The sequence below is a fragment of the Corythoichthys intestinalis genome, chromosome 11 (genome assembly GCF_030265065.1).
Source record: "Corythoichthys intestinalis isolate RoL2023-P3 chromosome 11, ASM3026506v1, whole genome shotgun sequence".
Taxonomy (NCBI): domain Eukaryota; kingdom Metazoa; phylum Chordata; class Actinopteri; order Syngnathiformes; family Syngnathidae; genus Corythoichthys; species Corythoichthys intestinalis.
Genome location: NC_080405.1, coordinates 38,274,512 through 38,300,060, shown reverse-complemented (window position 1 = coordinate 38,300,060; position 25,549 = coordinate 38,274,512). Strand labels below are relative to the sequence as shown.

The window sequence follows — 25,549 nt, the reverse complement described above, 5'->3', positions numbered from 1 at the left end:
TTGTTTTTTAAATGTAAAGTGCATTATAAATAAAATGTTTTTTTTTTTTCCTCAAACATTGACACCTAATTAAAACGATATCTCGATTCTTGGCATGAGCGTATCGATAACCTTTTAGAATGCAAAGTATCACGATATATCACCATTTAGATATTTTGTCACACCCCTTTGCTTAGACGGCAAAACTGAGAAGGAAGTACATAAAAGCCCTCATTCGCCAAATGGCGGACAAGATTCAGTCATGAGGCTCAGTGGCACACAAAACTAAATTTACGCAACAGCTGTTTGAATCGTGATGTATGTTGTCCCTAACATCACTTGATCGTTTTCCCGAAAAAGCCTCCACATTTAAACACCGGCAGTCTAAAAGCCCAAGGGACTCCAACCAACAGTTCAGAGAAAGGAAAAAACCCTAATGCAATTTGTATGGTGCAGAGCACTCTGTAGCCAGATGGGAACCTGGTTGACTTACCTCAAGCAGTCTTCCTTATTTACTTCAGACCCCAGTGCCATGTCAGACAAGGGGAGAAAAACATGTTGGACAGAGCAAATTATCACGGCTTTCATGTGGCTAACATTCTTTCAGATATCCCACTCAGCCAAATGAAATAGAAGCTGAGGCAAAGTGTTCAAGGCCTTCACCTCTAACGTGTTCTCATTCGGGGTAGGACAAGGTGGGTTTAGGAGATAAAGGAGTCAGTCCCGGTTACTGGCAGCCTGAGGACGGTTGCTGAGCTTTCTGGTGCTGCCAGTCATCAGAGTGGGGATATTGGATGAAAGTAATTACAACAGAGGCACTTTGGTAAGTGAGCTGTGGTGAATCACAGAACTCAGGTTTAGTAAATCAATTAGGAAAAAACAGTAACAATTAGGGGGGTGACAAAATATCGATATGGTGACATATCGTGATACTTTTTTATCACAAAAGGTTATCGATATGCTCCTGCCAAGATTCGAGATATTGTTTTAAAAAGGGTTCAATGTCTAAAAAAATGAATAAAAAGGAACCAACAAGTTGCTACCAAAATCTTCCACCACCATAGTGTCTCAGTTAACTCTAAGGCTGCATTGACGGTGCAGGACGCCGAATCCATTTAGACTGGGAACGATCGTTCATTCGAAACCAGAGCATTCACAGTCATTCTGTCTGATTTTCAGGGCATTTACAGGTCATTTCCTGTTGAGTTTGAGTCACTGCCTATTCATTTGGGTGATTCCCAGGGTATGTTACGGGTCACTTCCTGTTTATATTGAGTTACAGAACAGGAAGTGACCCGTAACATACCCCAAAATCAACAGGAAGTAACTGAAAATCAACAGGTAAATGACCTTGACTCATTTGCTCCCAAAAACTTATAAATATGTTCTGTTTAATTGTTTCAGGGTCCCTATTTATACGTCTTGTACGTTTTTTTGTTTTTTTTTCACAAGAGACATCCCTGGGTTCTGATTCAACTTAGCTCCAAAGCACAAAGCTGAAAATCCATTTTAAAGCAATAAAACTGGCCACTGGAGGGCAGTAGCGCATTTGGTACGACCCGCAACCCGATTTAACGGAACGAACGGCCGGGGCGCCGACGGAAGACGACCGAATGGACGTCCAGGATGCCAGGCGGCGGACGACCGAGCAGAACAACCGGGATGGCGCCCGGGATGCCAGGCGTTGGACGACTGGGCAGAACGACCAGGACCACCGGTGCAGCGGACGATGCCGTTGAGTCCGTGCTGCTCGCCAAGCAGAGGCAGGCGGCGATGAGGGAAAAGTTTACCCCGTTTTTCCTTTTTTCACCACCTGCACTAACCTTGGAACCTATGTGGATTTCACAAGAAAATCCGCGGTGAAGCCATCTTGCGGCAAAACAAAGAAACTGCGGCGCTGCCATAGATCATCGTACTTTGAACATGTCGTCAGATGTACAAAAAAATGGCGAGTAAAATTTTACATCAGATGTTGAAAAGATCGTGTCCAAGCAATCTAATGTCAGGGTACCACTGTATTTGGTTATGATCTTTTTGAGATAAGGTTAAAACTCAAAGATGTAGAATTAAAAAAAACGGTGGGGAAAAAAAACACGTTAAATTAATGGTGTGGTTCCGGGATACAGTTAACTCATTTGCTCCCAAAAAAGTATGAATAAGTTCTATTTTTAATTGTTTCAGCGTCCCAAAAACGTATTTATACGTCTTTTACGTTTTTTTTCACAAACGACTTCTCTAGGTTCTGATGCAACTTCGCTCCAAAGCACACAAAATTATTTTTAAAGCAATAAACTGGCCACTGGACGGCAGTAGCGCATTTGGTAAGAACTCATATCGAACCATGAAAGGAAGTGAATGAAGAGAAATAGAAAACGGAATATGGAAGAAGTAAGAAGCGGGAGAAAAATGTGGAGAAGGATGTAAAACACAAGCCAAACGACACTGGAGGAGTGTTTTGCAAAGAAACCGACACAATCGTTAAAGAAATATTTTTTAAAAAATCTATCTTGATGAGACAGGCAGTGATGAGGGAAAAGTTTACCCCGTCAGCCGAGATAGTCGCGGCCACAACAGCGTCATCTCTCAGTTAGTTATGTGTAGGGCTGCAGCTATCGATTATTTTAGTAGTCGATTAATCGATGAACTAGTTAGTTCGAATAATCAAGTAATCGGATAAGGAACATGAAAAGTTCAAATCCCTGGGCAGAGCCTCAAACAGTATCGGAAATGAATAAATGAGGATCTATGTACAAAAAAAGAACAATTGGCTAACTTACATAGCAAATGTCCGCTAGCTTCAATGGTATAAAATGCTAACTTTTTTTTTTTTTTAATTTCTCTTAACAAATGGTTCAGACTCATATTCCCACAAAAATCGGCTAGAAATACCTATACATTGAATTACGAATGCATTAAAAAACATTAGCCCAAACAAAAACTTAGCTTACGTTTGGTCTTAACAGGGAGCAGTTGGATTCAGCCATGTGAAATAAGGCAGACCAGAGGGCAGTGTATCCACCCTAATCAATAAAACTAAATGTAAATACTTTCAAAATAACCATTACAACACCACTTTAATTAGACGAATACTCGAAGCAACAAAATTTAATTCGAATATTTTTTTCTAATCGAATATTCGAGTTAATCGATTAATCGTTGCAGCACTAGTTATGTGTAAATAAATTGTTACTTAGCTATCAAACGCTCTATTTGTCTTGTTGTTTATGTTATTTTCTAAAATGAAAACATTATTCAGATGTTTGTGATGCAACTAAAGCAAAAAATAGCTGTGTTAAAGTCAAAGTTATGTTTGAAACGTATGCTTTCACAAAAAGGTCAATTTCTCTGTTTTTTCATCAGAAATTGGAAAATTGCTCAAAACTATTTTCTAATGCTGATTTCTAAAGAATGGAAAAAGATAACTAACATTTTTTTCCTGCTGAAAGAAGAGAGTCTAATCTTTGTTTTGGTTGGTTTGTGTTGTTTATATAGCAATAGAACAGAATTTTCTGTGGGCCTCGCAAAATCCAATAAAACGGCCGGGAGCGAAGTGGAATTGCACCGTTGAAAATGGCTGGGAGTGAATGAGTTAAATAGCCCCAAATTACCTCATTGCCTGGCATTGGCTGCCACTGACGGTTATAGACGTTCAATGTTCATTCGCTGCCACCCTCCCACTCCAAACGGATTGAACGTCTACTAGTGATAAACTCATTCCAATTTACAGCAGAAGCTTGTTTTTCTGTTTATTAGTTGTTTGTAGAATATTCTAGAATGACTTCCTGACCAGTACATCTATAATCGTTGTATCGCCATATCGTCAGATCATCGTTATCGTGATCTCTTTGAACTATTGCCCATTTGATCCAATCACCTGCTGTCTAGCAGTTAAACTTGCATTAAACAGGTCAACACTTAAGCCTTGATAAATTAGACATTGTGTCCAGGCAGTGATGTTTCCCAGCCCCAAAATTAATCTTGTCCATGATGTGAGCGTTTTGTGACAAGGAAACACTACTCTGAGATCTGGGCAGCAATTAATTAGCACATTTCAAAGCTGTGAACACTTTGTCTACAGTATGTCAGTGACTGTATTCTGCATTGTTGTCGGATCCTGTGTTAAGTGCTTCTTAACAAACATGGAAGCGGAAGTTCTCAATTATCCTAAACGGCTTGCAATAGTCTTTATTTAGATTTGCCTGCTTGCAACTTCCGTGACTTTTACAATAGAGTTTTGCTGCATAATTCACTCTCATCAAATCTATCTGAATCTCCTTGGAGTGGCATTGGACTCAACCCAAATTGACTGATTGGACCACTACCTGCTCTGCTGTTTGTCGCCCATGAATAATCTGTAATGACATTCAGTGCATTGGCATGGGCCTTGCATCGTGCATTCGTTGTGGAAAATGGACAGCTCAATCAAAAGAAGCTCTTGAAAGCTCTGTTCATAACTGGAGGCTGTGCCTTGACCTAGAATACTGTCCCACTGACTTAAGTCACAACCTCACCAACATCCCTGAATGGGAGTGCCTTTTGCCCCCTGCTCCTTGCCGCCGCTTCTGTTGCAGTCGCTTTTGCAGATTAATTGAAGCCATGCGTCACTCAGAAGGCCACATCATACTTTTTAAAGGGCAGACACTTATGGCACCACCTGCCAACCTATCATTTTGCCGCTTCCCAAAGTAATGGACGTTTGCAGACATAATAAGATGGCAGTAATGGCCTTGGCTATGTGAAGTGGAATTGACTTTTGGTTATTTACTCAAGGGGGTGGATGTTGTGTACTACACTGTATTCTGCAGTATGGCCTCTGTTCACAACAGTCAGGACATATGACATTTCAAGGTTACTAACTGTGCCCGGCAGAAAAATGTGCCATCACGCAGTTCATGCAGGGTCATTTGTTAATTTTTCATTTCGCTATTAACGATAGACAGTGGGGGTGAAAATGTGTGACCTCGTTTATGTTTGACAGCAATGCGGTTTGTTGTATGATTACCATCACTTTTTGAAAGTCAAATCTCTCTGCAAACGAATAGATTTTAATTCAGCGACAATGTGATGGCCGGACGAAGCAATCACACAAATTCATTTCTGGCTTTAAATCAAGTGTATTACAGCGGTCTTTCCTGCTGTCATTAAGTCTTAAAAGAGCACTCATCTAATGTTTTTTACAACAATTATAAGCAATGCATAATTACCTTCGCCATTAGGTGAAACCTAGAGACGGCGGAGTTTTATCTATTCAGTTGTGTATATCTGTCTGTTTGCATGTTTGTGTTCAAGATACAGTGGGGCAAATAAGTATTTAGTCAACCTCCAATTGTGTAAGTTCTCCTACTTGAAAAGATTAGAGAAGCCTGTAATTGTCAACATGGGTAAACCTCAACCATGAGAGACAGAATGTGGAAAAAAAACAACAACAGAAAATCACATTCTTTGATTTTCAAAGAATTTATTTCCAAATTAGAGTGGAAAATAAGTATTTGGTCACCGACAAACAAGCAAGATTTCTGGCTGTCAAAGAGGTCTAACTTCTTCTAACGAGGTCTAACGAGGCTCCACTCATTACTTGTATTAATGGCACCTGTTTTAACTCATTATCGGTATAAAAGACACCTGTCCACAATCTCAGTCAGTCACACTCCAAACTCCACTATAAAATAATAAAATTGTAGACCTGCACCAGGCTGGAAAGACTGAATCTGCAATATGTAAAACGCTTGGTGTAAAGAAATCAGCTGTAGGAGCAATTATTAGAAAATGGAAGACATACAAGACCACTGATAATCTTCCTTGATCTGGGGCTCCATGCAAGATCTCACCCCGTGGCATCAAAATGATAACAAGAACGGTGAGCAAAAATCCCAGAACCACACGGGGGGACCTAGTGAATGACCTACAGAGCTGGGACCGCAGTAACATAGGCTACTATCAGTAACACAATGCTCCGCCAGGGACTCAAATCCTGCACTGCCAGACGTGTCCCCCTGCTGAAGAAAGTACATGTCCAGGCCCGTTTGCGGTCTGCTAGAGAGCATTTGGATGATCCAGAAGAGGACTGGGAGAATGTGTTATGGTCAGATGAAACCAAAATAGAACTTTTTGGTAGAAACACGGGTTCTCGTGTTTGGAGGAGAAAGAATACTGAATTCAAAGAATCCAAAGAACACCATGCCCACTGTGAAGCATAGGGGTGGAAACATCATGCTTTGGGGCCGTTTTTCTGCAAAGGGACCAGGACGACTGATCTGTGTAAAGGAAAGAATGAATGGGGCCATGTATCGAGTGATTTTGAGTGAAAATCTCCTTCCATCAGCAAGGGCATTGAAAATGAGACGTGGCTGGGTCTTTTAGCATGACAATGATCCCAAACACACAGCAAGGGCAACAAAGGAGTGGCTTCGAAAGAAGCATTTCAAGGTCCTGGAGTGGCCTAGCCAGTCTCCAGATCTCAACCCCATAGAAAATCTGTGGAGGGAGTTGAAAGTCCGTGTTGCCCAACGACAGCCCAAAACATCACTGCTCTAGAGGAGATCTGCATGGAGGAATGGGCCAAAATACCAGCAACAGTGTGTGAAAAGCTTGTGAAGAGTTACAGAAAACGTTTGGCCTCCGTTATTGCCAACGAAGCGTACATAACAAAGTATTGAGATGAACTTTTGGTATTGATCAAATACTTATTTTCCACCATGATTTGCAAATAAATTCTTTAAAAATCAAACAATGTGATTTTCTGTTTTTTTTTTTCCCCACGTTCTGTCTCTCATGGTTGAGGTTTACCCATGTTGACAATTACAGGCCTCTCTAATATTTTCAGGTGGGAGAACTTACACAATTAGTGGTTGACTAAATACTTATTTGCCCCACTGTAACTCAACAATGACTAAAGGGATTAATCATTAGGAGTGGGAACCTCTTGGTACCTCACGATACGATACGATTTGCGATACAAAGCTCACGATAACGATGATCTGACGATATGGCGATACAACGATTATCGATATATTGGTCAGGAAATAATTCTAGAATATTCTACAAACAACTAATAAACAGAAAAACAAGCTTCTGCTGTGAATTGGAATGAGTTTGTAGACGTCCAATACGTTTGAAGTGGGAGGTTCAATGTCTATGGCCGTCAGTGGCAGCCAATGCCAGGCAATGAGGTAATTTTGGGCTATTTAAGGTCATTTACCTGTTGATTTTCAGTTACTTCTTGTTGATCTGGGGGTATTTTACGGGTCACTTCCTGTTTATTTTGAGTTACAGAACAGGAAGGAACCTGGGAATCACCCAAATGAATAGGCAGTGACTCAAACTCAACAAGAGCATCTGAATGTTTCCCTTATACAAAATAACATAAACAACAAGACAAATAGAGGTTGTGATAGCAAAGTAACAATTTATTTACACTGCTAACTAAGAGATGATGCTGTTGTGGCTGTGACATCCAGGGTAAACTTTTCCCTCATTGCCGCCTGTCTCTGCTCGGCCAAGCAGCACCGACTCAACGGCATCGTCCGCTGCACTGGTGGTCCCGGTCGTTCTGCTCGGTCGTCCAGCACCTGGCATCCTGGGCATCCTCCCGGTTGTTCTGCTCGGTTGTCCGCCGCCTGGCATCCTGGACGTTCATTCGGTCATTTTCTGCTGGGCCCCCGGCCGTTCGGCCTGGCGGTTCGTTCCATTGAATCGGGTTGCGGATCTTACCAAATGTGCTGCTGCCCTCCAGTGGCCAGTTTTATTGCTTTAAAATGGATTTTCAGCATTGTGCTTTGGAGCTAAGTTGAATCAGAACCCAAAGATGTCTCTTGTGAAAAACGACGTACACTGAAACAATTAAAAATAGAACGTATTTATACAATTTTGGGAGCAAATGAGTTAAAAACCATGAAAGATTGTTTTAAAAATGGATAGCAGGGGACCTTTAGAATAATAAAAGGAGAATTACCACATTTTCCTGTTACACTTATATGCTCGCACACATATTTAGTCACTCTTATTTGCCATTTGTATTATTTGTCTCCCCCCCCCCAACATAGCCCATAACATTTCTTAAGTCGTCCTGCTCTTTCAAGCAAACATATCTTTTTTTTTTTTTTTTTTTAAACTTCAAACTGGTTTTAAGTTTGTATCTTTTTCATGTTAGAAAGGTAGTAATTGGTCTGAAGAGGGCTTTTTTGTTGTTCTCTTGAAAAGAAGCGGGCACTTGGTGCTAGGAATGACATTGATACCATCCTTTACAAAGAGGAAGCACAGTAGGAAATGAACCACTTGGAACATGCTTTTGACTGGTGGCACGGATGTGCCGCCGATCCCTTAAAAGCCTGATCAGTAATGTCTGCTCTCAACCATTGTGTACGCTTTCTCTTGAAATGGCGCATTGGCCTGATGTAAAGTCACCCAACCTTAATCCCTTTATATCTCCTGATGAATCCCAGCCACACACACCAGGCTTGGGACCTAATTGAATTTCCTTGTGTTCACAATGAACACACACCCAGGACCTGTAAGTTCCAGTCTGTGCCTTTGATAAGCAAATGACCCCTATGGAATTGAGGTCAGCGCCTGCGAAAACAAGAGTGTGGGAAGGAAAGCTAAAATCCAGCACTCGGCCCCGCTCACAATCGACTTACCAAAGATTGAGTCCAGTAAGGTTTTGTTGTGTGTTGAGCCCCTCTTGACTTAAGGGAAGATTACCCGTAGACAAATATTTCTCCTTTTTGGTGTTCCTCTGTGCACGTTTTCAAGTGGTAATCATAAGAAATGGGCAAATGCCGGTATGAGATTTTGACTGTATTATAACCTTAAGCAAAAATACCACGTTTTTGAGGTATCACGGTATTGCTATTATAGCTCTAAAATGTTATATTGATATGTATGGGTTAAAAAAAAAACATTGAACGGGATTTTTTCTTTAAATTTCACAACATATTTGCAAATTGGAACAACATGAATATAATGTTGAAATAAATAAATAACAAAAATTAAATAACTGAAATATTTTGAATGAAATTGAAATAAATAGAACTTATAGACTAAACAAACAGCTCAAGTTGCTAAACATTAGAACAAAAATAATTATTTTCCATTATAAAATAATGCACTTCTAAATAAAATTTAAAATGCAGTGGTACCTAAACATACAATTGCTTCGACACACAATCTCTTCGACATCCGACGTGAAATTTGACTCGCCATTTGTTTCTACATCCGACGACATGCTCGACATACGACGATCTATGACAGCACCGCAGTTTCTTTGTTTTCACGCAAGACGGACGCACGGCAGATTTTCTTGTGAGAGAAATCAACATGGGTTCCAACAATGTTAGTGCAGGTGGTGAAAAAAAAGGAAAAAGGTGATGCTTACCGTTACCATTGACATGGAGATATGATCGAAAAATATAAGCATGGGGTGCGCATCCGTGATATGGCTCGCTCAACAATACAGCTGTAGACGGTCTATGACGGTCTCTCGGCGGTCTATAAGTTGAGGTAGCAATTATTATTGTGGTATCATTGCCAAAGAAATCGCCAACTTCTTCAGGTTTCCAATCATTTATTCCATCAACTTGTGCAGCACAACACGCCAAGTGTCCCCCGCAGAAAGTAAACAAAGTTAAAAGGCTCGCTCTATCAAGTCAGCCACGCGATACATTCAGGTACACCACGCAAACACATTCGCCACATTAGAACCCGGTTTATTATTACAGGTATTATTATTATTACTACTATTATTATATTATTATTCCGATTTTTATTCCTAATATATTTGTTTTGCTCTTTGTAATCGATATTTGCAATAGTAACATTCAGTGTTGTTAATCTTGCTTTAAAAAAGTAATTATCTACAATTACAAATTACTTCTCCCAAAAAGTAAATGATTTAGTAACTCAGTTACCTGAATGTAAGAATAATTAGTTACTTGGAAAAGTAACTGCTGTTATCATGTTTTTTTTTTCTCATTCCAACAAAAAAATAGTATCTTTTGCTATGTTTGGAAGTCATTTAACTCATTCACTCCCAGCCATTTTCACCGGAGCAACCCCCTTCGCTCCCAGCCGTTTTACTGGATTTTGACTGATTTTGCAAGGCCCACAGAAACTTCTGTTCTATTGCTATATAGGCATGGAACCCACCAAAAGAAAGATTAGACTCTCTTCTTTCAGCAGGAGAAAAAAGTAAGTTAATATCTTTTCCCATTCTTTAGATATCTGCATTAGAAAATAGCTTAGTTTGAGAAATGTCTTATTTCTGATGAAAAAACAGAGAAAAACATACATTTTCAACATAACTTTGACTTTAACACAGCTATTTTTTGCTTTTGTGACATCCCAACCATCTGAATGTTTTCCTTCTAAAAATAACATAAACAACAAGACAAATAGAGCTTTTGATAGTAAAGTAACAATTTATTTACACATAACTAAACTATTGAACTGAGAGATGACGCTGTTGTGGCTGCAGCTGTATCGGCAGACGAGGTAAATTTTTCCCTCATCACCGCCTGTCTGTCTCATCAAGATAGTTTTTTTTTTTTTATCTGTCTTTTGTAGTGACCAATACCTCATAACAGAATTCACCTAGGGAACTAGGTGTGGGGCATGTGCCTTGTGTTTACATCGTTCTCCACATTTTTCTCACGTTTCTTACTTCTTCCAACTTCCGTGTCCTGACTATTTCTCTTCATTCATTTCCTTTCATGGTCCGATATAAGTTCTTACCAAATGCGCTACTGCCCTCCAGTGGCCAGTTTTATTGCTTTAAAATGGATTTTGAGTGTTGTGCTTTGGAGCGAACTTGTATCAGAATCTAGAGATGTCTTTTGTGAAAAAAATCGTAAAAGACGTATAAATGCGTTTTTGGGACACTGAAACAAGTAAAAATAGAACATATTTATACGTTTTTTGGGAGCAAATGAGTTAATGTTGTGAATCAACCTTTCAAGTTGTTAAAATGCCTCCGTTATTGCATTAGTTTCCTTCTGTCTACTTTGGACGTGTGAAAATTGACATAAACTGTTTTATCATTTAAAGATAGATTCAAGATTTAACAGATTTAGGAGTATTTTAGATAAAAAGTTACTAAGAAGGTTCACTACAACAGAGCCTGAGAAGTCTACAGCTTTAAGATGGCGGCTGTTTACTAACACCGGCAAGTCTACCATTTTGCATCTAGGTCTCTATACATGTGCTAACACCGCCTTGTCTGTCATTTCGCACCTAGTTCTATATACATGTGATATCTAACATCGTATTGTAGCATCATGTGGGCGTAATTGTAGGCTATCGACTACAGTCAGGTATTATTGGAGCCACCTAGCATCGCGTTTCCAAGGTGTCACAACTTCCTTCCCTCCTCCCCACTCCTGCTCTGCTCTCTTGTCTCCATGAGTCCTTGTCTCTGACTTCTCTCGCGTCATTCAACCAACGTAGTAACGCATCGTAAGGCACGCCTTTACATTGTCAGTAACGTTAGCAGGATGAGAAAAGTAATTAAGTAGATTATGGTACTCACTACTGAAAAAAAATAACGCAGTAACGGCGTTATTTTTTTAATTTTTTTTATTTTTTTACCTGTGTAACGCCGTTAACAACACTGGTAACATCAGCATTTATCAAGATTTTAGTGTAGGTTTTTCGGGCTTTGGAAAGAATTAATGGAATTATAATGTATTCTTATGGGAAAATCCTGCTCGACATATGACCATTTCGACTTACAAACAAGGTCCTGGAATGAAATAACCTTGTATGTAGAGGTACCACTGTATGTGTGTATATAAATATTATATTGCAGACATTTCACTGACGTTAAAGCTCCATGTCATCATGTTTGAAGACTTGCTTATTTTCTACATATTTCTCTCTCAGTCCAAGTTATGATGCAGAAATGTATGTTAATAAACCACTACTACTATTATTATTAATTAGTTGAATATTAATGGAGAGTGAGAGCAAGAGACAGAGCATGTGTGTTAACGTTAATAGCCTCGTTAACAAGCTTACGTTATAGTATTTGTTTTAGCATCGCTAGACACACGAAACACGCTGGAGTGAACTCTAGTAGCTGGTGGGAAAAGTTCATGACAGCATTTATTTACCTTAAGTTTTGTGTAAAGGGATGGATACATTTTTGGATAGCATTATTATTATTATTAGGACCCGTTGCCCTAATAGACGCGCGTAGGACCCGTTGTCCTGTTACCGATTTACAGACACCTGCCTGACTTGAGGGGGACTAGTATTCTCAAGATTTTACCATGATAGACACGGAACGTGCACCCAGGAAAGACGTAAGATATCGTGTCACCTCCTTTTTGAATGCGTCTACTTTTACCACAATAGACACGGAACGTGCATTCAAAAAAGACGCGAATGAAACATTTAACCTTCAACCAATAGCACTCTGCGTTACACATGTATATCACGACCACGTGATACGAGTCTCTTCCCTGCCACGTAAGAGCCTCAAGCACCAGATTTAGCTCCAAAGTTCGATGCAAAATAATGAAATTACTTCCTTCCTAGGTGCGTCTATCAAAATAGACACGGAACGTGCACCCAGAAAAGACGCGAAATATCGTATCGCTCCCTTTCTAGGTGCGTCTATTTTTATCACGGAGTTTAAGTACGTACAGGACACCGTCGCCCTTAAAAAAAATTAATCAGCCGCCCCAATTGATTCACTCATACAATCATACAATTTGGCTGATCCTACCGTGAGATGTCTTCAATCCTTTCGGTTTTGCTTCAACCCTTCGCCTCCAGAAGCGGAGGTGAGGCCAGTCCCCTCGAAAACCGAGGACGTGCACGCTTTGAATGGAAATCCCCTCCGCTCCAGGAAACATCAGGTATGTCGCAATCTGGCTCGAAGGACCAAATAAATGTCAAGTTCAAAAATAGATCCTTAGGTAGACATTGTAAAATTACCCAAAAATAAGGAGAGAAGACACTCAGTTTTCTTGGCCAAGGAGAACAAAATGTGACTCGTGAGCAGGGGTCGCGTTAACCGGATATTTTCCGTCGTTGACCGTTTTTTTAAAACGGTGACGGAAAAAACTGACGTCCGTCCGTCATTTTGACAGGTTGCAATTCACACCCCAGACCACAGGGTGGCGAGTTAGCATATTAATTAGCTATTGTCTCTCTTAATGCATGACGTCGTTGGCTCTTCTGTCAGAATATTGTAGCGTCACCGGGGTCTGGCGGCGGCACCGTGATTGACACATCAACGCGAGGTTCTTATTGGTGCACCTGGTGTGCCAGCGCGTCATCCAATTGATGGACAAGATTGCCGCCCAATCACATGACGCCACAACTCCGCCCCCCTGACTGGAGCCGCCATATTGTGTGTCAGCTGTTCATGTTTACACATTACCGCTACGTACATGCCTCCTATTACGGCGTGTTTTTCTGCTCGTTAATATTAATAATCAAAATGGTGAAGGCGTGTGTGGCGATTGGTTGCTGTAACAGAAAAGATAGACGGAGAGACTTGAAGTTCTACGGTATTCTGAGAGACCCGGGAGGATGAGAGCGAGATGGACTGCTGTAATTCGACAAGAAATCTGGGCACCAAACGATCACCACAGACTATGTAGTAGGCATTTTATATCTGGTAAGATGCATTTAATATATATTTAGAAGATTTTGAGCTGACAACCACAATTAAGATCATTGTGTGACGTTGGTGATTGGGGTCTATATCGTTGCCTCTTTTTCTTTGGGGGCGGAGTTGTTGGCGGTAAGCAGAGTAAAAAGGGAGAAAAATACCACGACTCCCGTGTCTAATTTTTCGCCGCCAAGCAAGCGTTACAATATTAATTAAAAATGAATGAAAACTAAATACTATTGAATATGTCATCATTATCATTTTAAAAATTTAAGTGACCGGTAAAAATAGACTATGACCGGATTTTTATGACCCTGTCAGTCAAAATGACAGACAACGAAAATGTCTAGCGCAACCTCTGCTCATGAGTCACCAAAATTGATCTAAAGGAAAAAATCCTCCTTGGTATTTTATTTAGGGATTTTCCCTAAACAAGATGGAAGCCGCCCTGAGGGAAGGGGAAAGCAAGCTGGCGACACCCATGTGGTTTTCGATTGGATATGTGTGTGCATGTAGGTGGAACTGAGTGAATACAGCGTGTGGAAGCAAGAGCTTATGTAAACAAACATGTAAACAGTCAAAATAATCATATAAACAGTCAAAATAATCCAGACACTTCAGTTATGCAACGCTGCGGCCATGGAAGATGTCCTCGGATGGAAAATTGTCCTCGGAGGTCTAGACGAAAGTCCAGACGCCAGGTGCTGAGGATGCCTCGGAAGGTCTAGTTACGCAATGGTGCGGCCATGAAGCAAAACAGTTGTCACCCCGACCCTCTTTTACTCTTTGTAACACTTAAGCATTATACTACAATCTGGTATAGCAAGCAATAATCATTTACTGGTTATATACGTAAGAAAAATATGGCAATATGTATTATTTATGGTATATATGAGCACAAGCAAATATTCAATCAACCAACCAAGCAAACCCAGATAATTATCTCAACATAAAGTGACGGACGTTGGTCACGTAAATGTGAAATCATGTTGGAGGTGTTGCCTGCACGTCGGCTTTCCATCCTCCTATGAGCCGTGGCCGTCTGTTTCTTTTCGGTAGCCAAAATACTCCCATACTAGACTAGACTTTTTTGAGGGGGTTTTGAAAAGGCTCGGGTGTCGTTTCGACAGCAACAGTGCTCTGACGAATGAATGGGTCTCCCTCGTCGAAGTAGTATCCCCGTTTTTGACAGCACATTAACTTGACGGCGGACCGACAGAGAAAAAAACGGAGGGGGAGGGGTGAGCGCTGCCACTCCAAGCCATTTCTCGCTGCATTTTTGGGACATAAAAAATAGCTAATATACTGTAGTACTACGGTATGAAAGAAAATTTTAGTGGTTTTGAAACCTTGACGTTTTCATACCACGGTCCAGCTTGAAACCGTTAACCGGCACATGCCGAATAGGAAAATAAACCATATCCAGCTGCCAAATATAGCAACTTGCCAGTAGATCAGGAACTAAGTTGTATTGTAGTTTTGCTTGAAGATGCCCAGCTTGTAAGGTCAGTGAATTGGCAAACTCATCTAAAATCGCCTTCAGTCCTTTTTGATGCCTCCTCTTTAATTTGCTGAAACTCTGCTGACTTTTGAGCCCTCTCAAGTCTGCAGTCAGGATAGAGGATTTTGATAGCTTCTTTTAGATTATTGATTACGAGACATTTTTTCAATCTGAGAGTGCCCGCAACCTCATTTTCTGAGTGCCTCTCGAGTATTTATTGTTGCTTGGTTACAAAATCCATTTCCTTGCCCTTCCATATTTCCTCCTCGCAAATTCCCAAATCAAGAAAGGCCGGAAAAGCGACTGTGACAGCACACTCACCAAACAAAAATGGCAACAACTCGCTCCATGCACACACACCTCCAGTCACAGCAGGTTCGCAGACGATGGCTTTCACCTCCATAGCTGACAGTGTTGCTATTCTAAAAACCTTCCTGTTTTTTTTTTTTTTTACTGTGATTGCATGTTGAAAGAGAAGTGACGTTGATGAATGTGCCGGTGTTCCAAATGTTGAACGGAAAGTTGAACTCCTGAATAAGAGAGCTGCGATTGGAGAGGCACAGACCAGACCCGACCATGAATATCGAAAATCTGTGACAATTGACGCACAATTGTGAAAACTAGAGATGTCCGATCGGGTCCGATCACGTCATTTTCAAAGTATCGGAATCGGCAAAAAAGTATCAGCCATGCCTTTTATATTTTTTTTTTCATTAAATCGTTTTCTAATTGTATTTAACGTTACAGACATAATATGTTACACTCATCCAGAGTCTTTAGTTTAGGCTTAAGGTAGGGTTATCAAATTTATCCTGATAACGGCGGTGATTAATTTTTTTAAAAAATGTATCACGTTAAAATATTTAACGCAATTAATCCATGCGCTGCACGACCCACTCACGCATTGTCGCGCTCAATCTGTAATGGCGCCGTTTTACCTATATAGAGAGATAAAAGGCAGCGTAAAATGAGTAGAGTGAATTTTGGCAGCCTTTGAAGCCTTTTTTTAATTGGCTAAAGCCTTACAATCCCTATCCCTAAGATTAAAAACATCATGGGAAGCAATGTGGGGAAGCAAGGTAGCAATTGATCTTTTTCTTAACACCTTATGTTTTTTCCCAATGCAGAGAAGATATATCAATTGGTAGCACTACGCACAGTCATGGTTCCACTTCCCATCATGCATTTGGGCATGGCTACAGTATCATTTACTGAAAGCTCAACAAATATACTAGATGGCAATATTTAGTCATAATATACAAAGTCACAAGTCTTTCTATCCGTGGATCCCTCTCACAGACAGAATGTTAATCATGTAAATGCCATCTTGAGGATTTATTGTTATAATAAACAAATACAGTACTTATGTACTGTATGTTGAATGTATATATTCGTCCGAGTTTTATTCATTTTTCTTAATGCATTGCCAAAATGTATATGATTGGGAAAAATTATCGGGAATGATTGGAATTGAATCGGGAGCAAAAAAAAAAGCAATCGGATCGGGAAATAGCGGGATCGGCAGATATTCAAACTAAAACGATCGGATCGGATCGGGAGCAAAAAATACATGATCAGAACAACCCTAGTAAAAACGGTTTCCACTTAAACATTGGTGTAACGGGCTCAGAAATTGCAGAATTATGATCTAACAGGCCGCATCTGCATGAAATCATAGTGTCCATCTGGAATTCAAAACACCCGCGCAGAGTGAGCAAAGTCCTTTCGTTCAAAAATTGGCTTCTCTTCTGTCAGTGTTGACGATCAACAGACAAAGCCTGTGGCTGTTCTGCCGCTGTGTGCTCCGAGATTGTTTCCATTAAACATTCTCCAGTTTCACAGAATACTTTGAAGGGACACACCAGTCATTTTGATGATTTGATTTAAAATACATGAAACATGTTTGAATATAAGTGCTGAATATGTGCATTAGCTGAGAACAATTGAGTGCTGAATCTTTGAGTTTTAGCAAGAAACTCTTTTATGAGTGCTTACCTGCCAGGATTTTTGCGCTATGTGGCATCAGTTAGAACTCTTACATTCTGCCCCACCCTTACCCAGACGTCACCCCCCAAATATATCATTTCTCGCATGTAATACAGTATGTGTTTTATGTTATATGGGTTTTGTCTAGGTGAGACAAAATGCTGGCCGTGAGCAACGGCGCCAACATTGGCGTCCGGTTTTGCTGAGGGTCTGCTCAATTTCTATCAAATGTTGCAACCTCCATCAGCAAGATAAAATCTTCCTTCAGGTTCATGTGTATAGACTGCAAAGTCAGTTGGTATTCTTAAAATATTTCCAAGTACAGTATTTCTACTTAGTGACCTGTCAGTTTTTGTCGACTTGTTTTTTGTTTCCAAAACAGACCACAATTTTAATTGCTATTTTATATATTATATTCAGTGAAGAAAATAAGTATTTGAACACCCTGCTATTTTGAAAGTTCTCCCACTTAGAAATCATGCAGTGGTCGGAAATTTTCGTATCGTAGGTTCATGTCCACTGTGAGAGAGATACAACTGCAAATAAGTATTTGAAAACCTGAGAAAACGAATGTTAATATTTGGTATAGTAGCCTTTGTTTGCAATTACAGAGGTCAAACGTTTCCTGTAGTTTTTCACCAGGTTTGCACACACTGCAGGAGGGATCTTGGCCCACCCATCAGTTAGGTTTCTATGCTGTCGCTAAAAACAGCATAGTTTGAGCTCCCTCCAAATGTTTTCTATTGGGTTTAAGGCTGGAGACCGGCTGGGACATGTTAGAACCTTTTTATCCTTCTTACGGAGCCACTCCTTGGTTTTCCTGACTGTGTGCTTCGGGTCATTGTCATGTTGGAAGAACCAGGCACGACCCATCTTCAATGCTCTGACTGTAGGAAGGAGGTTGTTTCCCAAAATCTCACAATACAAGGCCCCATTTAATACAGTGCACTCGTCCTGTTCCATGTGCAGAAAAACACCCCCAAAGCATGATGCCACCACCCCAATGCTTCACAGTAGGGATGGTGTTTTTGAGATAGTACTCATCATTCTTCTTCCTCCAAACACATTTTTGGAATTATGACCAAAAAGTTCTATTTTACTCTCATCTCACCACAAAACTTGCTGCCATGACTTCTCTGCTTCATCCAAATGGTCGTAGGAAAACTTAAGACGGGCCTTGATATGTGCTGGTTTAAGCACGGGAACCTTCGGTGCCATGCATGATTTCAAACCATTGACATCTCAGTGTATTACCAAAAGTAACCTTGGAAACTGTGGTCCCAGCTCTTTTCAGACCAACTCCTGTCGTGTAGTTCTGGGCTGATTCCTCACCTTTCTTAGGATCTTTAAGACCCCACGAGGCACTATATTACATGGGGCTCCACTCTGATTGAGATTGACCATCATCTTTAGCTTCTTCCATTTTCCAATGATTACTCCAACAGTGGACCTTTTTTCACCAAGCTTCTTAGCAATTGCTCCGTAGCCCTTTCCAACTTTGTGGAGGTGGACAATTTTGTCTTTGGTGTCTTTGGACAGCTCTTTGGTCTTGACCATGTTACAAGCTTGAGTAAAGTTTTATTTATTTATTTATTTATTTTTAAATTATTTTTCTATTTTTCTTTGTTTGGATCGATTATTTATCATCTAACATATCAGAAAAAATGCAACACTAAGAAAAAAAAAATAGCATGAAGCGATAGTTATGAGGTAGATATCCTTTTTTACAGACGCCATTTTTTTCATTGACATAATTTGTTTAAAAGTTCAAAATATATGAGTGAATATTTTTTTTTGTTTGGATCGAATATGTATAATCTAACATATTAGAGAAAATGCGACAGTAACAAAAAAAAAAAAATACAATTAAGCGATAGATACGAGGTAGATATCCGTGACTTTTTTACAGACATCATTTTTTTTATCGTGACATCATTTGTCTATAAGTTTAATATACGCGAGGGAATAATTTTATAAAGTCGTTTTTTTGTTTGTTTTTTTTTAAACTAAATATGAGACATCAGTTAATGATTCTAAGCTAAAAACGACAGACATTTTGAATAATAAATATAATTACCTTCGCTTTTTGGCTGGGTTGGAACAAAAGCAGTTGCGCGACGTCTGTAAACGGGAGTTTTCAGGGTAAAACGGACAAATTAACAAATAGGTCGGGAGGCTTAATGCGCCATGAATCTGCTATGGCAGCAAACAGACATATTGTTCTATCATACACAAGTTTTTTTGGCTTAAAATACAGCAGTTTCTTTTAAAGAGGAGTGCAAGAGCAGAAACTGCTTTTTCAGTCTTGTCTGTGTTTTCCGCTATATGTATGTTGATTGTTCTAGTGTTCTGATGTTTTAATTAAAGGCAGATTTAAAGATAAAAAAGCTCAAAGCAGAGACCTAAGGAAACACTGTTAATCTTGACTTAACAGGAATGTCATGTGAATACTCTGAAATTTTAATTTGTTTGTATTGTATAAACATAATACATACTCATATGCGATACATATACTTTAAAATATATATTTAGTAGAGATATAGGTGGTAGTCATTTTGATAATTGAGTCATTAGTGAGTGTCAATATCAAAGTCTATGAATGTGAATTCCTATTTTCACTTCCTAACGTCATGATTATTTTGTATTGCGCCCTAATTGGGGAGAAATCGGACGGATTGCCTTACAGCAGTGTTTCTTTAAGGTGTCAGACACAGCGGGCAGGTAATTATGGAGACGGGAAGAGATAAGGAAACAGAATGCAATTACACTGGCAAGCAGAGCTTTAAATTGCTCCTCTTAGAGTTTCTCACCTCAGGTTGCTATTGTTCATGCATTGCATCTACATTCTGATCTTTTATTCTTTTCACCCTGTAGCTCAAAGACAAGAAGTTTGCATTAATCAGTTACATTTCTTCAGTCTTGGTAGGCACTGAATAAGGGCTGTTAGTGAGCACCTAATATACTATATGGCTTCTAATATACGGCAAATGATATGCATATATAAACTGTTCTGCGCTCAGTCTGACTCAAAGCCATTGCGTTTTTTTAATGCTGTACTATATTTCATCTCTGCAGCTTTACTGCATAGTCTGAATTTGTATTTCATTTTACATGCGGCTATAGTGAGAAAGGTTTGGATTGATTGCACTAGTTTTTTTTTTTTTTTTTTGAGGGGGAGGGGGTCACATGCACAGTTTACCATCCTGTGTCCTAGTCATATTTTTGGGGAAGTAAATTGTAGTTTACTGGTATTAAAACTTCATTCCCACAGTTGAGAGGAAAACGGTCAGTTTCTAGTGTAGGAACTGCCATCCTTCCCACTTCAAAAGGATTGAACGTCTATGGCCGTCAGTGGCAGCCAATGCTAGGCAATGAGGTAATTTTGGGCCATTTAAGGTCATTTACCTGCTGATTTTCAGTTACTTCCTGTTGATTTTGGATGATTTTATGGGTCTCGTCCTGTTTATTTTGAGTTACAGAACAGGAAGTGACCTGGGAATTACCCAAATGAATAGCCAGTGACTCAAACTCAACAGGAAACGAACTGTAAATGCGCTCAAATGAACAGCAAGTGACCTGTAAATGCCCTGAAAATCAGACAGAATGACTGTGAATGCTCTGGTTTCGAATGAACGAACGTTCCCACTCTAATTGCTTTGCATATAATAAAAATAAAAATAATAATAAAAATAAAAAATAAAGTAAATAATAGGGGAGGGCAATTTTATTTTTCAAATGTTTTTTTTCTTTGATTGAAAATATATATATTTTTTTTTTATTGAAGCAACTTTTTGGGGATTAAATGATTTAGACACAAATGTCCTACCCATCATATGGGCCAAACACAAAAAGGATTGCTTCAATCAAAGAAAACTTTTTCGATACAAAATTAAGTGTTTAAATGCAAATTTTTCAATCTCAAATATTTTTTCGCATTCAAAACCACTTTCCATGTTTGAAATTTTTCCTTTTTTTGATTGAAGTAATTTTTCTTTTTGAAAATATATATTTTTTTGAAGCAACTTATTTTTTGATTGAATATAAAGACAAAAATGCCCTAGCCAAAATGTGGCCCAAAATCAAATCAACATTACTTCAATCAAAAAAGTTGCTTCAATTTAAAAAAAAAAAAAAAACAATCAAAGAAAAATAGCTTTCACATGCATTTTTTTTTTTTTTTTGTTTCAAATGTATTTTTGCATTCCAACACTTTTTTTTGGGGGTGGGGGGGTTGAAAATATATTTTTTGATTGAAGCAACTTTTTTTTTTTTTTTTGAAGCAACTTTTTTTTATTGAATAATAAAGACACAAATCTACCTCCATATGGCTCCGGCCAGGGGATACAATTTTTGACTGGGGTAACTACATTGGCACGACAACGACGGGCCTACCATATTCAATGGATGACAATCTTGGCAAAAAGTATTGCCTAAGCAGCCTGATTTAGAATTCCCCTCAAGAATGATGGGAAACAAAAAACGCTCATTGTCAACTTAATATTATAAATATTCTTGTAAGTTAATTTTATTGCTGACACTGCGTTTCAGGGTCATCAACATGTTGTGCTCCCCTGCCCCAAAGTCAAACTCCGGCTATGATTGACACGTTTTTAAAACGATATCTCGTTTCTTGGCAGGAGCATATCGATAACCTTTTGGGATACAAAATACCACAATATATCACCATTTCGATATTTTGTCACACCCCTACTTTCTACAACTTTTTTAACTTCAAGTTGTTCACTTACAATGTCTAATTACCAGTGTTCACTTCAATTGAGTGCATTTGTTTGCAGAGAACAACAAATTTTCTGAATATCTCGAACCCGTGCAAGTGCTTTACAAAATTGCTGTATAGGTTTGATGGTCTGATAGGTGCCACTTAGGCAAGCTTGTGTTTGGAGCGTGAAGCGATCACGCAGACAGCTCAAGTGTGTGTACGAAGTGCAAGAGTGTCACAAAGTGCTTTTATGCAAATGGGCATTGAAGAGCGACACTCCATTGAGACTTAAATATACAACCGGTCTACAGTACATGCGCTCACGCGTTGCCTTGCCAGTCCTGCAGATGTGTCCTCTGAGGCCTCCTAGAATACTTTGTGTTCATAGGAAAGGTTCAACACCTCACTGGAAACGACCCCAGAGAGGAAAGATCAGATGGGGTGAGCAGGGAACTGAAGGGAAAACAGGGATATCGCTTCATCCGGAGGCAAGAAAGTAGGACACGTCTTAAGACTGAAGGCTGCTGCTCAAGATAAGGAAAATAGGTTTGGGTTGGATTTCTGTATCAATACAAGGTTAAATGAAAATGAAAGCTAGTCTCCAAAATTCATAACTCTTGACAGGAATCGCGATACAAGAAAAATTGTGTCCTAATTTTCTTTGGTGTCATCATATTTGTCCTTTTGCAAGTAAGCAGTTTTGATTACCGTAATTTCTGGACTATTGGGCGCCCCTGATTACAAGCCTCACCCAGTACATTTTTAAAGGAAAAACCATTTTGTACATACATAAGCCTCTCCTGCCTATAAGCCGCGTGTGCCCACTTAGTAAAATGAGACATTGACAAAGAAATACAGTTTTCAAACGTTTAATAACACACCTTAACTTTTCGTTCCAAACAGCGCCGGCAAACACGGCAGTTATATAGCAGCGGCACGGAAGTTGCATCACATCAGCATGGCGGTGCAGCACTAATTGTGCTGGTTAATAAAAACATAAAAGTCTTTGTTAGCAATCTCCATCTTCTTCCTGTGCATTCAAACCATGAAAGTCTTCACCCTCAGTGTCGGATATGAAGACCCTCAGATGCACTTCGCCACGCACCCACCTACTCAGTCTGTCCTTCGCGTCGCCTTCAATGTCTCCCATAATGAGGCAGATTCACTCCCAGCCTGTGCCGTCCTGAGCAGACTGTCCCCTCAAAGCCCACTGGTGATGGCGGACTCTTTCACAGCGCTTCACGATGCTAGGCTCCCCCAAAGCTGCTCTTCGCATTCGGCGAGTCTTGGCAAACGATCTCTCGCCGCTCGTCATCAAAGCGTCCCATTCAACTCGGATGGCCAATTTAATTTCTTCTAGCATTTTCCATGATGCAGGTCTGCCAATTCTACTCATGCACAAAGACGAGGGTTCGCCACCTCTATTCATGCACAATGTACAAAGTTAAACTACCGGTAGTAGTGCAAACTAGCGTCTTCCTCGACACATATATTCCACGTGTCTCACTCCCACATTCCATGCTCGAGCGCCCCTGGCAGCCGTCAGAAAAATACACAAATTGGCCGCATCATTGCACACGCCGCAGGACCCAAAATGAGAGAAAAAAGTAGCGGCTTGTAGTCCGGAAATTACGGTATATTACTGAGGTTTAATTGCTTGCATTCCATCTATAGAGGAACTGGATGGGCTGTGTGTTATTTTGAATTTCTGTATTGCATCCCAACTGTTGCTGTTTTAACCGCCTTCCAAATGAGACCAGTGATGCCTTTAGGCTCTCTTCTCATTTTCTGCATTTAACAAGCACATATATTGTCATAGCTCTCTGCTTGTTTATTCTGTACTTTTTTCCAAATTACATTGCTAGATTTCTACAAAATGACTTACATGTTGGTGGGAAAGTGAAAATGAGATTTCATTCTTGCCCGTCTGTCGACCATATTTACCTCATATTGTTGTTGTTTCTTTTTCCTTTGCAGCTCTGCCAGTCATGGAGGTGACAATAGAAATCACCAGACAGCAGGTGGAGAAGATTTTCGGCCTGGATGAGTACTGGTGTCAGTGTGTCGCCTGGAGCACCACCGGAACTCAGAAAAGCCAGAAAGCTTACATCAGAATTGCTTGTGAGTCCACGTTTAAGTCTTTAGAGTGAAAACACCATTGGAAGGTGAACTTTATGTTTTCCGCCTACCGTTTTTTTGGCTTCTTAATCACAAGCTTCTTGCCTCTGGTGCTGGGTAATGTTTACTCGATGGTCGGACAGTGTTAGGTAACATTACAGACCAGGTGTGGGAAACTCTGTGTACTTCACGATAAAATACGATTTGCGATACGTCGCTCCAATAACGATTAACGTAATTTGTCGACATAACAATTATCGATACATTGCTCAGGAAATAATTCTACAAAATTTTAGTATACAAGTAATAAACAGAAAAACATGCTCTTTTCATCCTTCTGCAGTGAATTAAATTGAGTTCATCACTAGTAGATGTCCAATTCATTTGAACCTCCCACTTCAAATGGATTGGATGTCTATGGCGGTCAATGGCAACCAATGAATAATTTGGGGGCATTTCAGGTCATTTGCTGTTGTTTTTTAGTCACTTCCTGTTGATATTGGCACATTTTTGGGTAACTTCGTGTCAATCTTATGGCATTTATAGGTCACTTCCTGTTGATTTTGGGTTACAGAACAGGAAGTGGCCCGGGAATCTCCCAGAATGAATAGGCTGTGACTCCAACTCAACAGGAAGTGACCTGTAAATGCCCTCAAATGAATAGAAAGTGACCTGTAAATGGCCTGAAAACACCATGTTACAGAATTTTTTAAAAATGGTCCTGGCTTGTAATCATTTTATGTGTGTTGCTTGGGTCCAAACTAGATGAAAAAGTGCCACTAAAAAGGTAAAAGTTTGGTTTTGCTAAAATTAGAGGCTATATTCAAAATTTCCGATTTTACGTCGTAGTTATGCAGAAAATATTTGTTGAATGTCATTTCTTTGTGTTTCCAGTCAAACTAAGTCTACAATATAAGGAGGAAACTGTACATGTATATACAGTACGTAAAAGCATTCAAAAATACAACAGTAAAGAAAAGTGTAAAATAGAATTTCAAAGTCGTGACCACAAACCCAAACTTTTTGGGAATGAAAAGTGTTGTTATATGCCAATGCGACGAAACAAACTAGGAAATACCACTTAGAACCTGGGAACAAATTATGTGTTCATAGACTCCACCATCAGTTGACAATACAGCTCCCACAGAAATTGCGCCACGCCTTCCCGTAGGGGGCCGACCCAGGTACAACGTTGAGTTGGCTTTCACTATGATAAACTCAAACACACGCTGCGTTCTAACGCCGGACTTAGGTGGAAATAGGACGAAGGTTATACTACATACAAGCAGGCAGGAGTTTCTCAAGAGTCATTTGGTCGAGGATTTAAGGTAATTATTATATTAAATAGCACCATGAACGCACTTTGAAACGTTGTGGGGGGAAAAAATCGCTGGATAAAATTAGTGTAACTTCGGCTTGAAATATTTACTTAAAATTTTAATTTGTTTTTATTTATTTATTTTTTATTTATTTAATCTTTATTTTATCAGGCGGTCTCATTGAGATTAACATCTCTTTTACAAGAGAGGCCTGAGCACAAAGAAATATTCACAAATATCGGACAACACAAAATACACTAACGGAAACTGTTACAATGATCAGTAAAAATATCAGACAAAAGAGATTTAAA

The 25,549-nt window shown here is 39.6% G+C and overlaps 1 protein-coding gene across 4 annotated transcripts in view; it reads left to right on the top strand.

Annotated features, from left to right (window-relative positions):
* The window catches only part of unc5a (unc-5 netrin receptor A), a 398,198-nt gene that overhangs the window by 201,688 nt on the left and 170,961 nt on the right, over nucleotides 1-25,549 (top strand). For all 4 annotated transcript variants that reach the window (XM_057851224.1, XM_057851223.1, XM_057851222.1 and 1 more), the window contains exon 3: nucleotides 23,779-23,922. In XM_057851224.1, coding sequence (XP_057707207.1) covers nucleotides 23,779-23,922 — 144 coding nt within the window. The remainder of the gene's footprint in view (nucleotides 1-23,778; nucleotides 23,923-25,549) is intronic.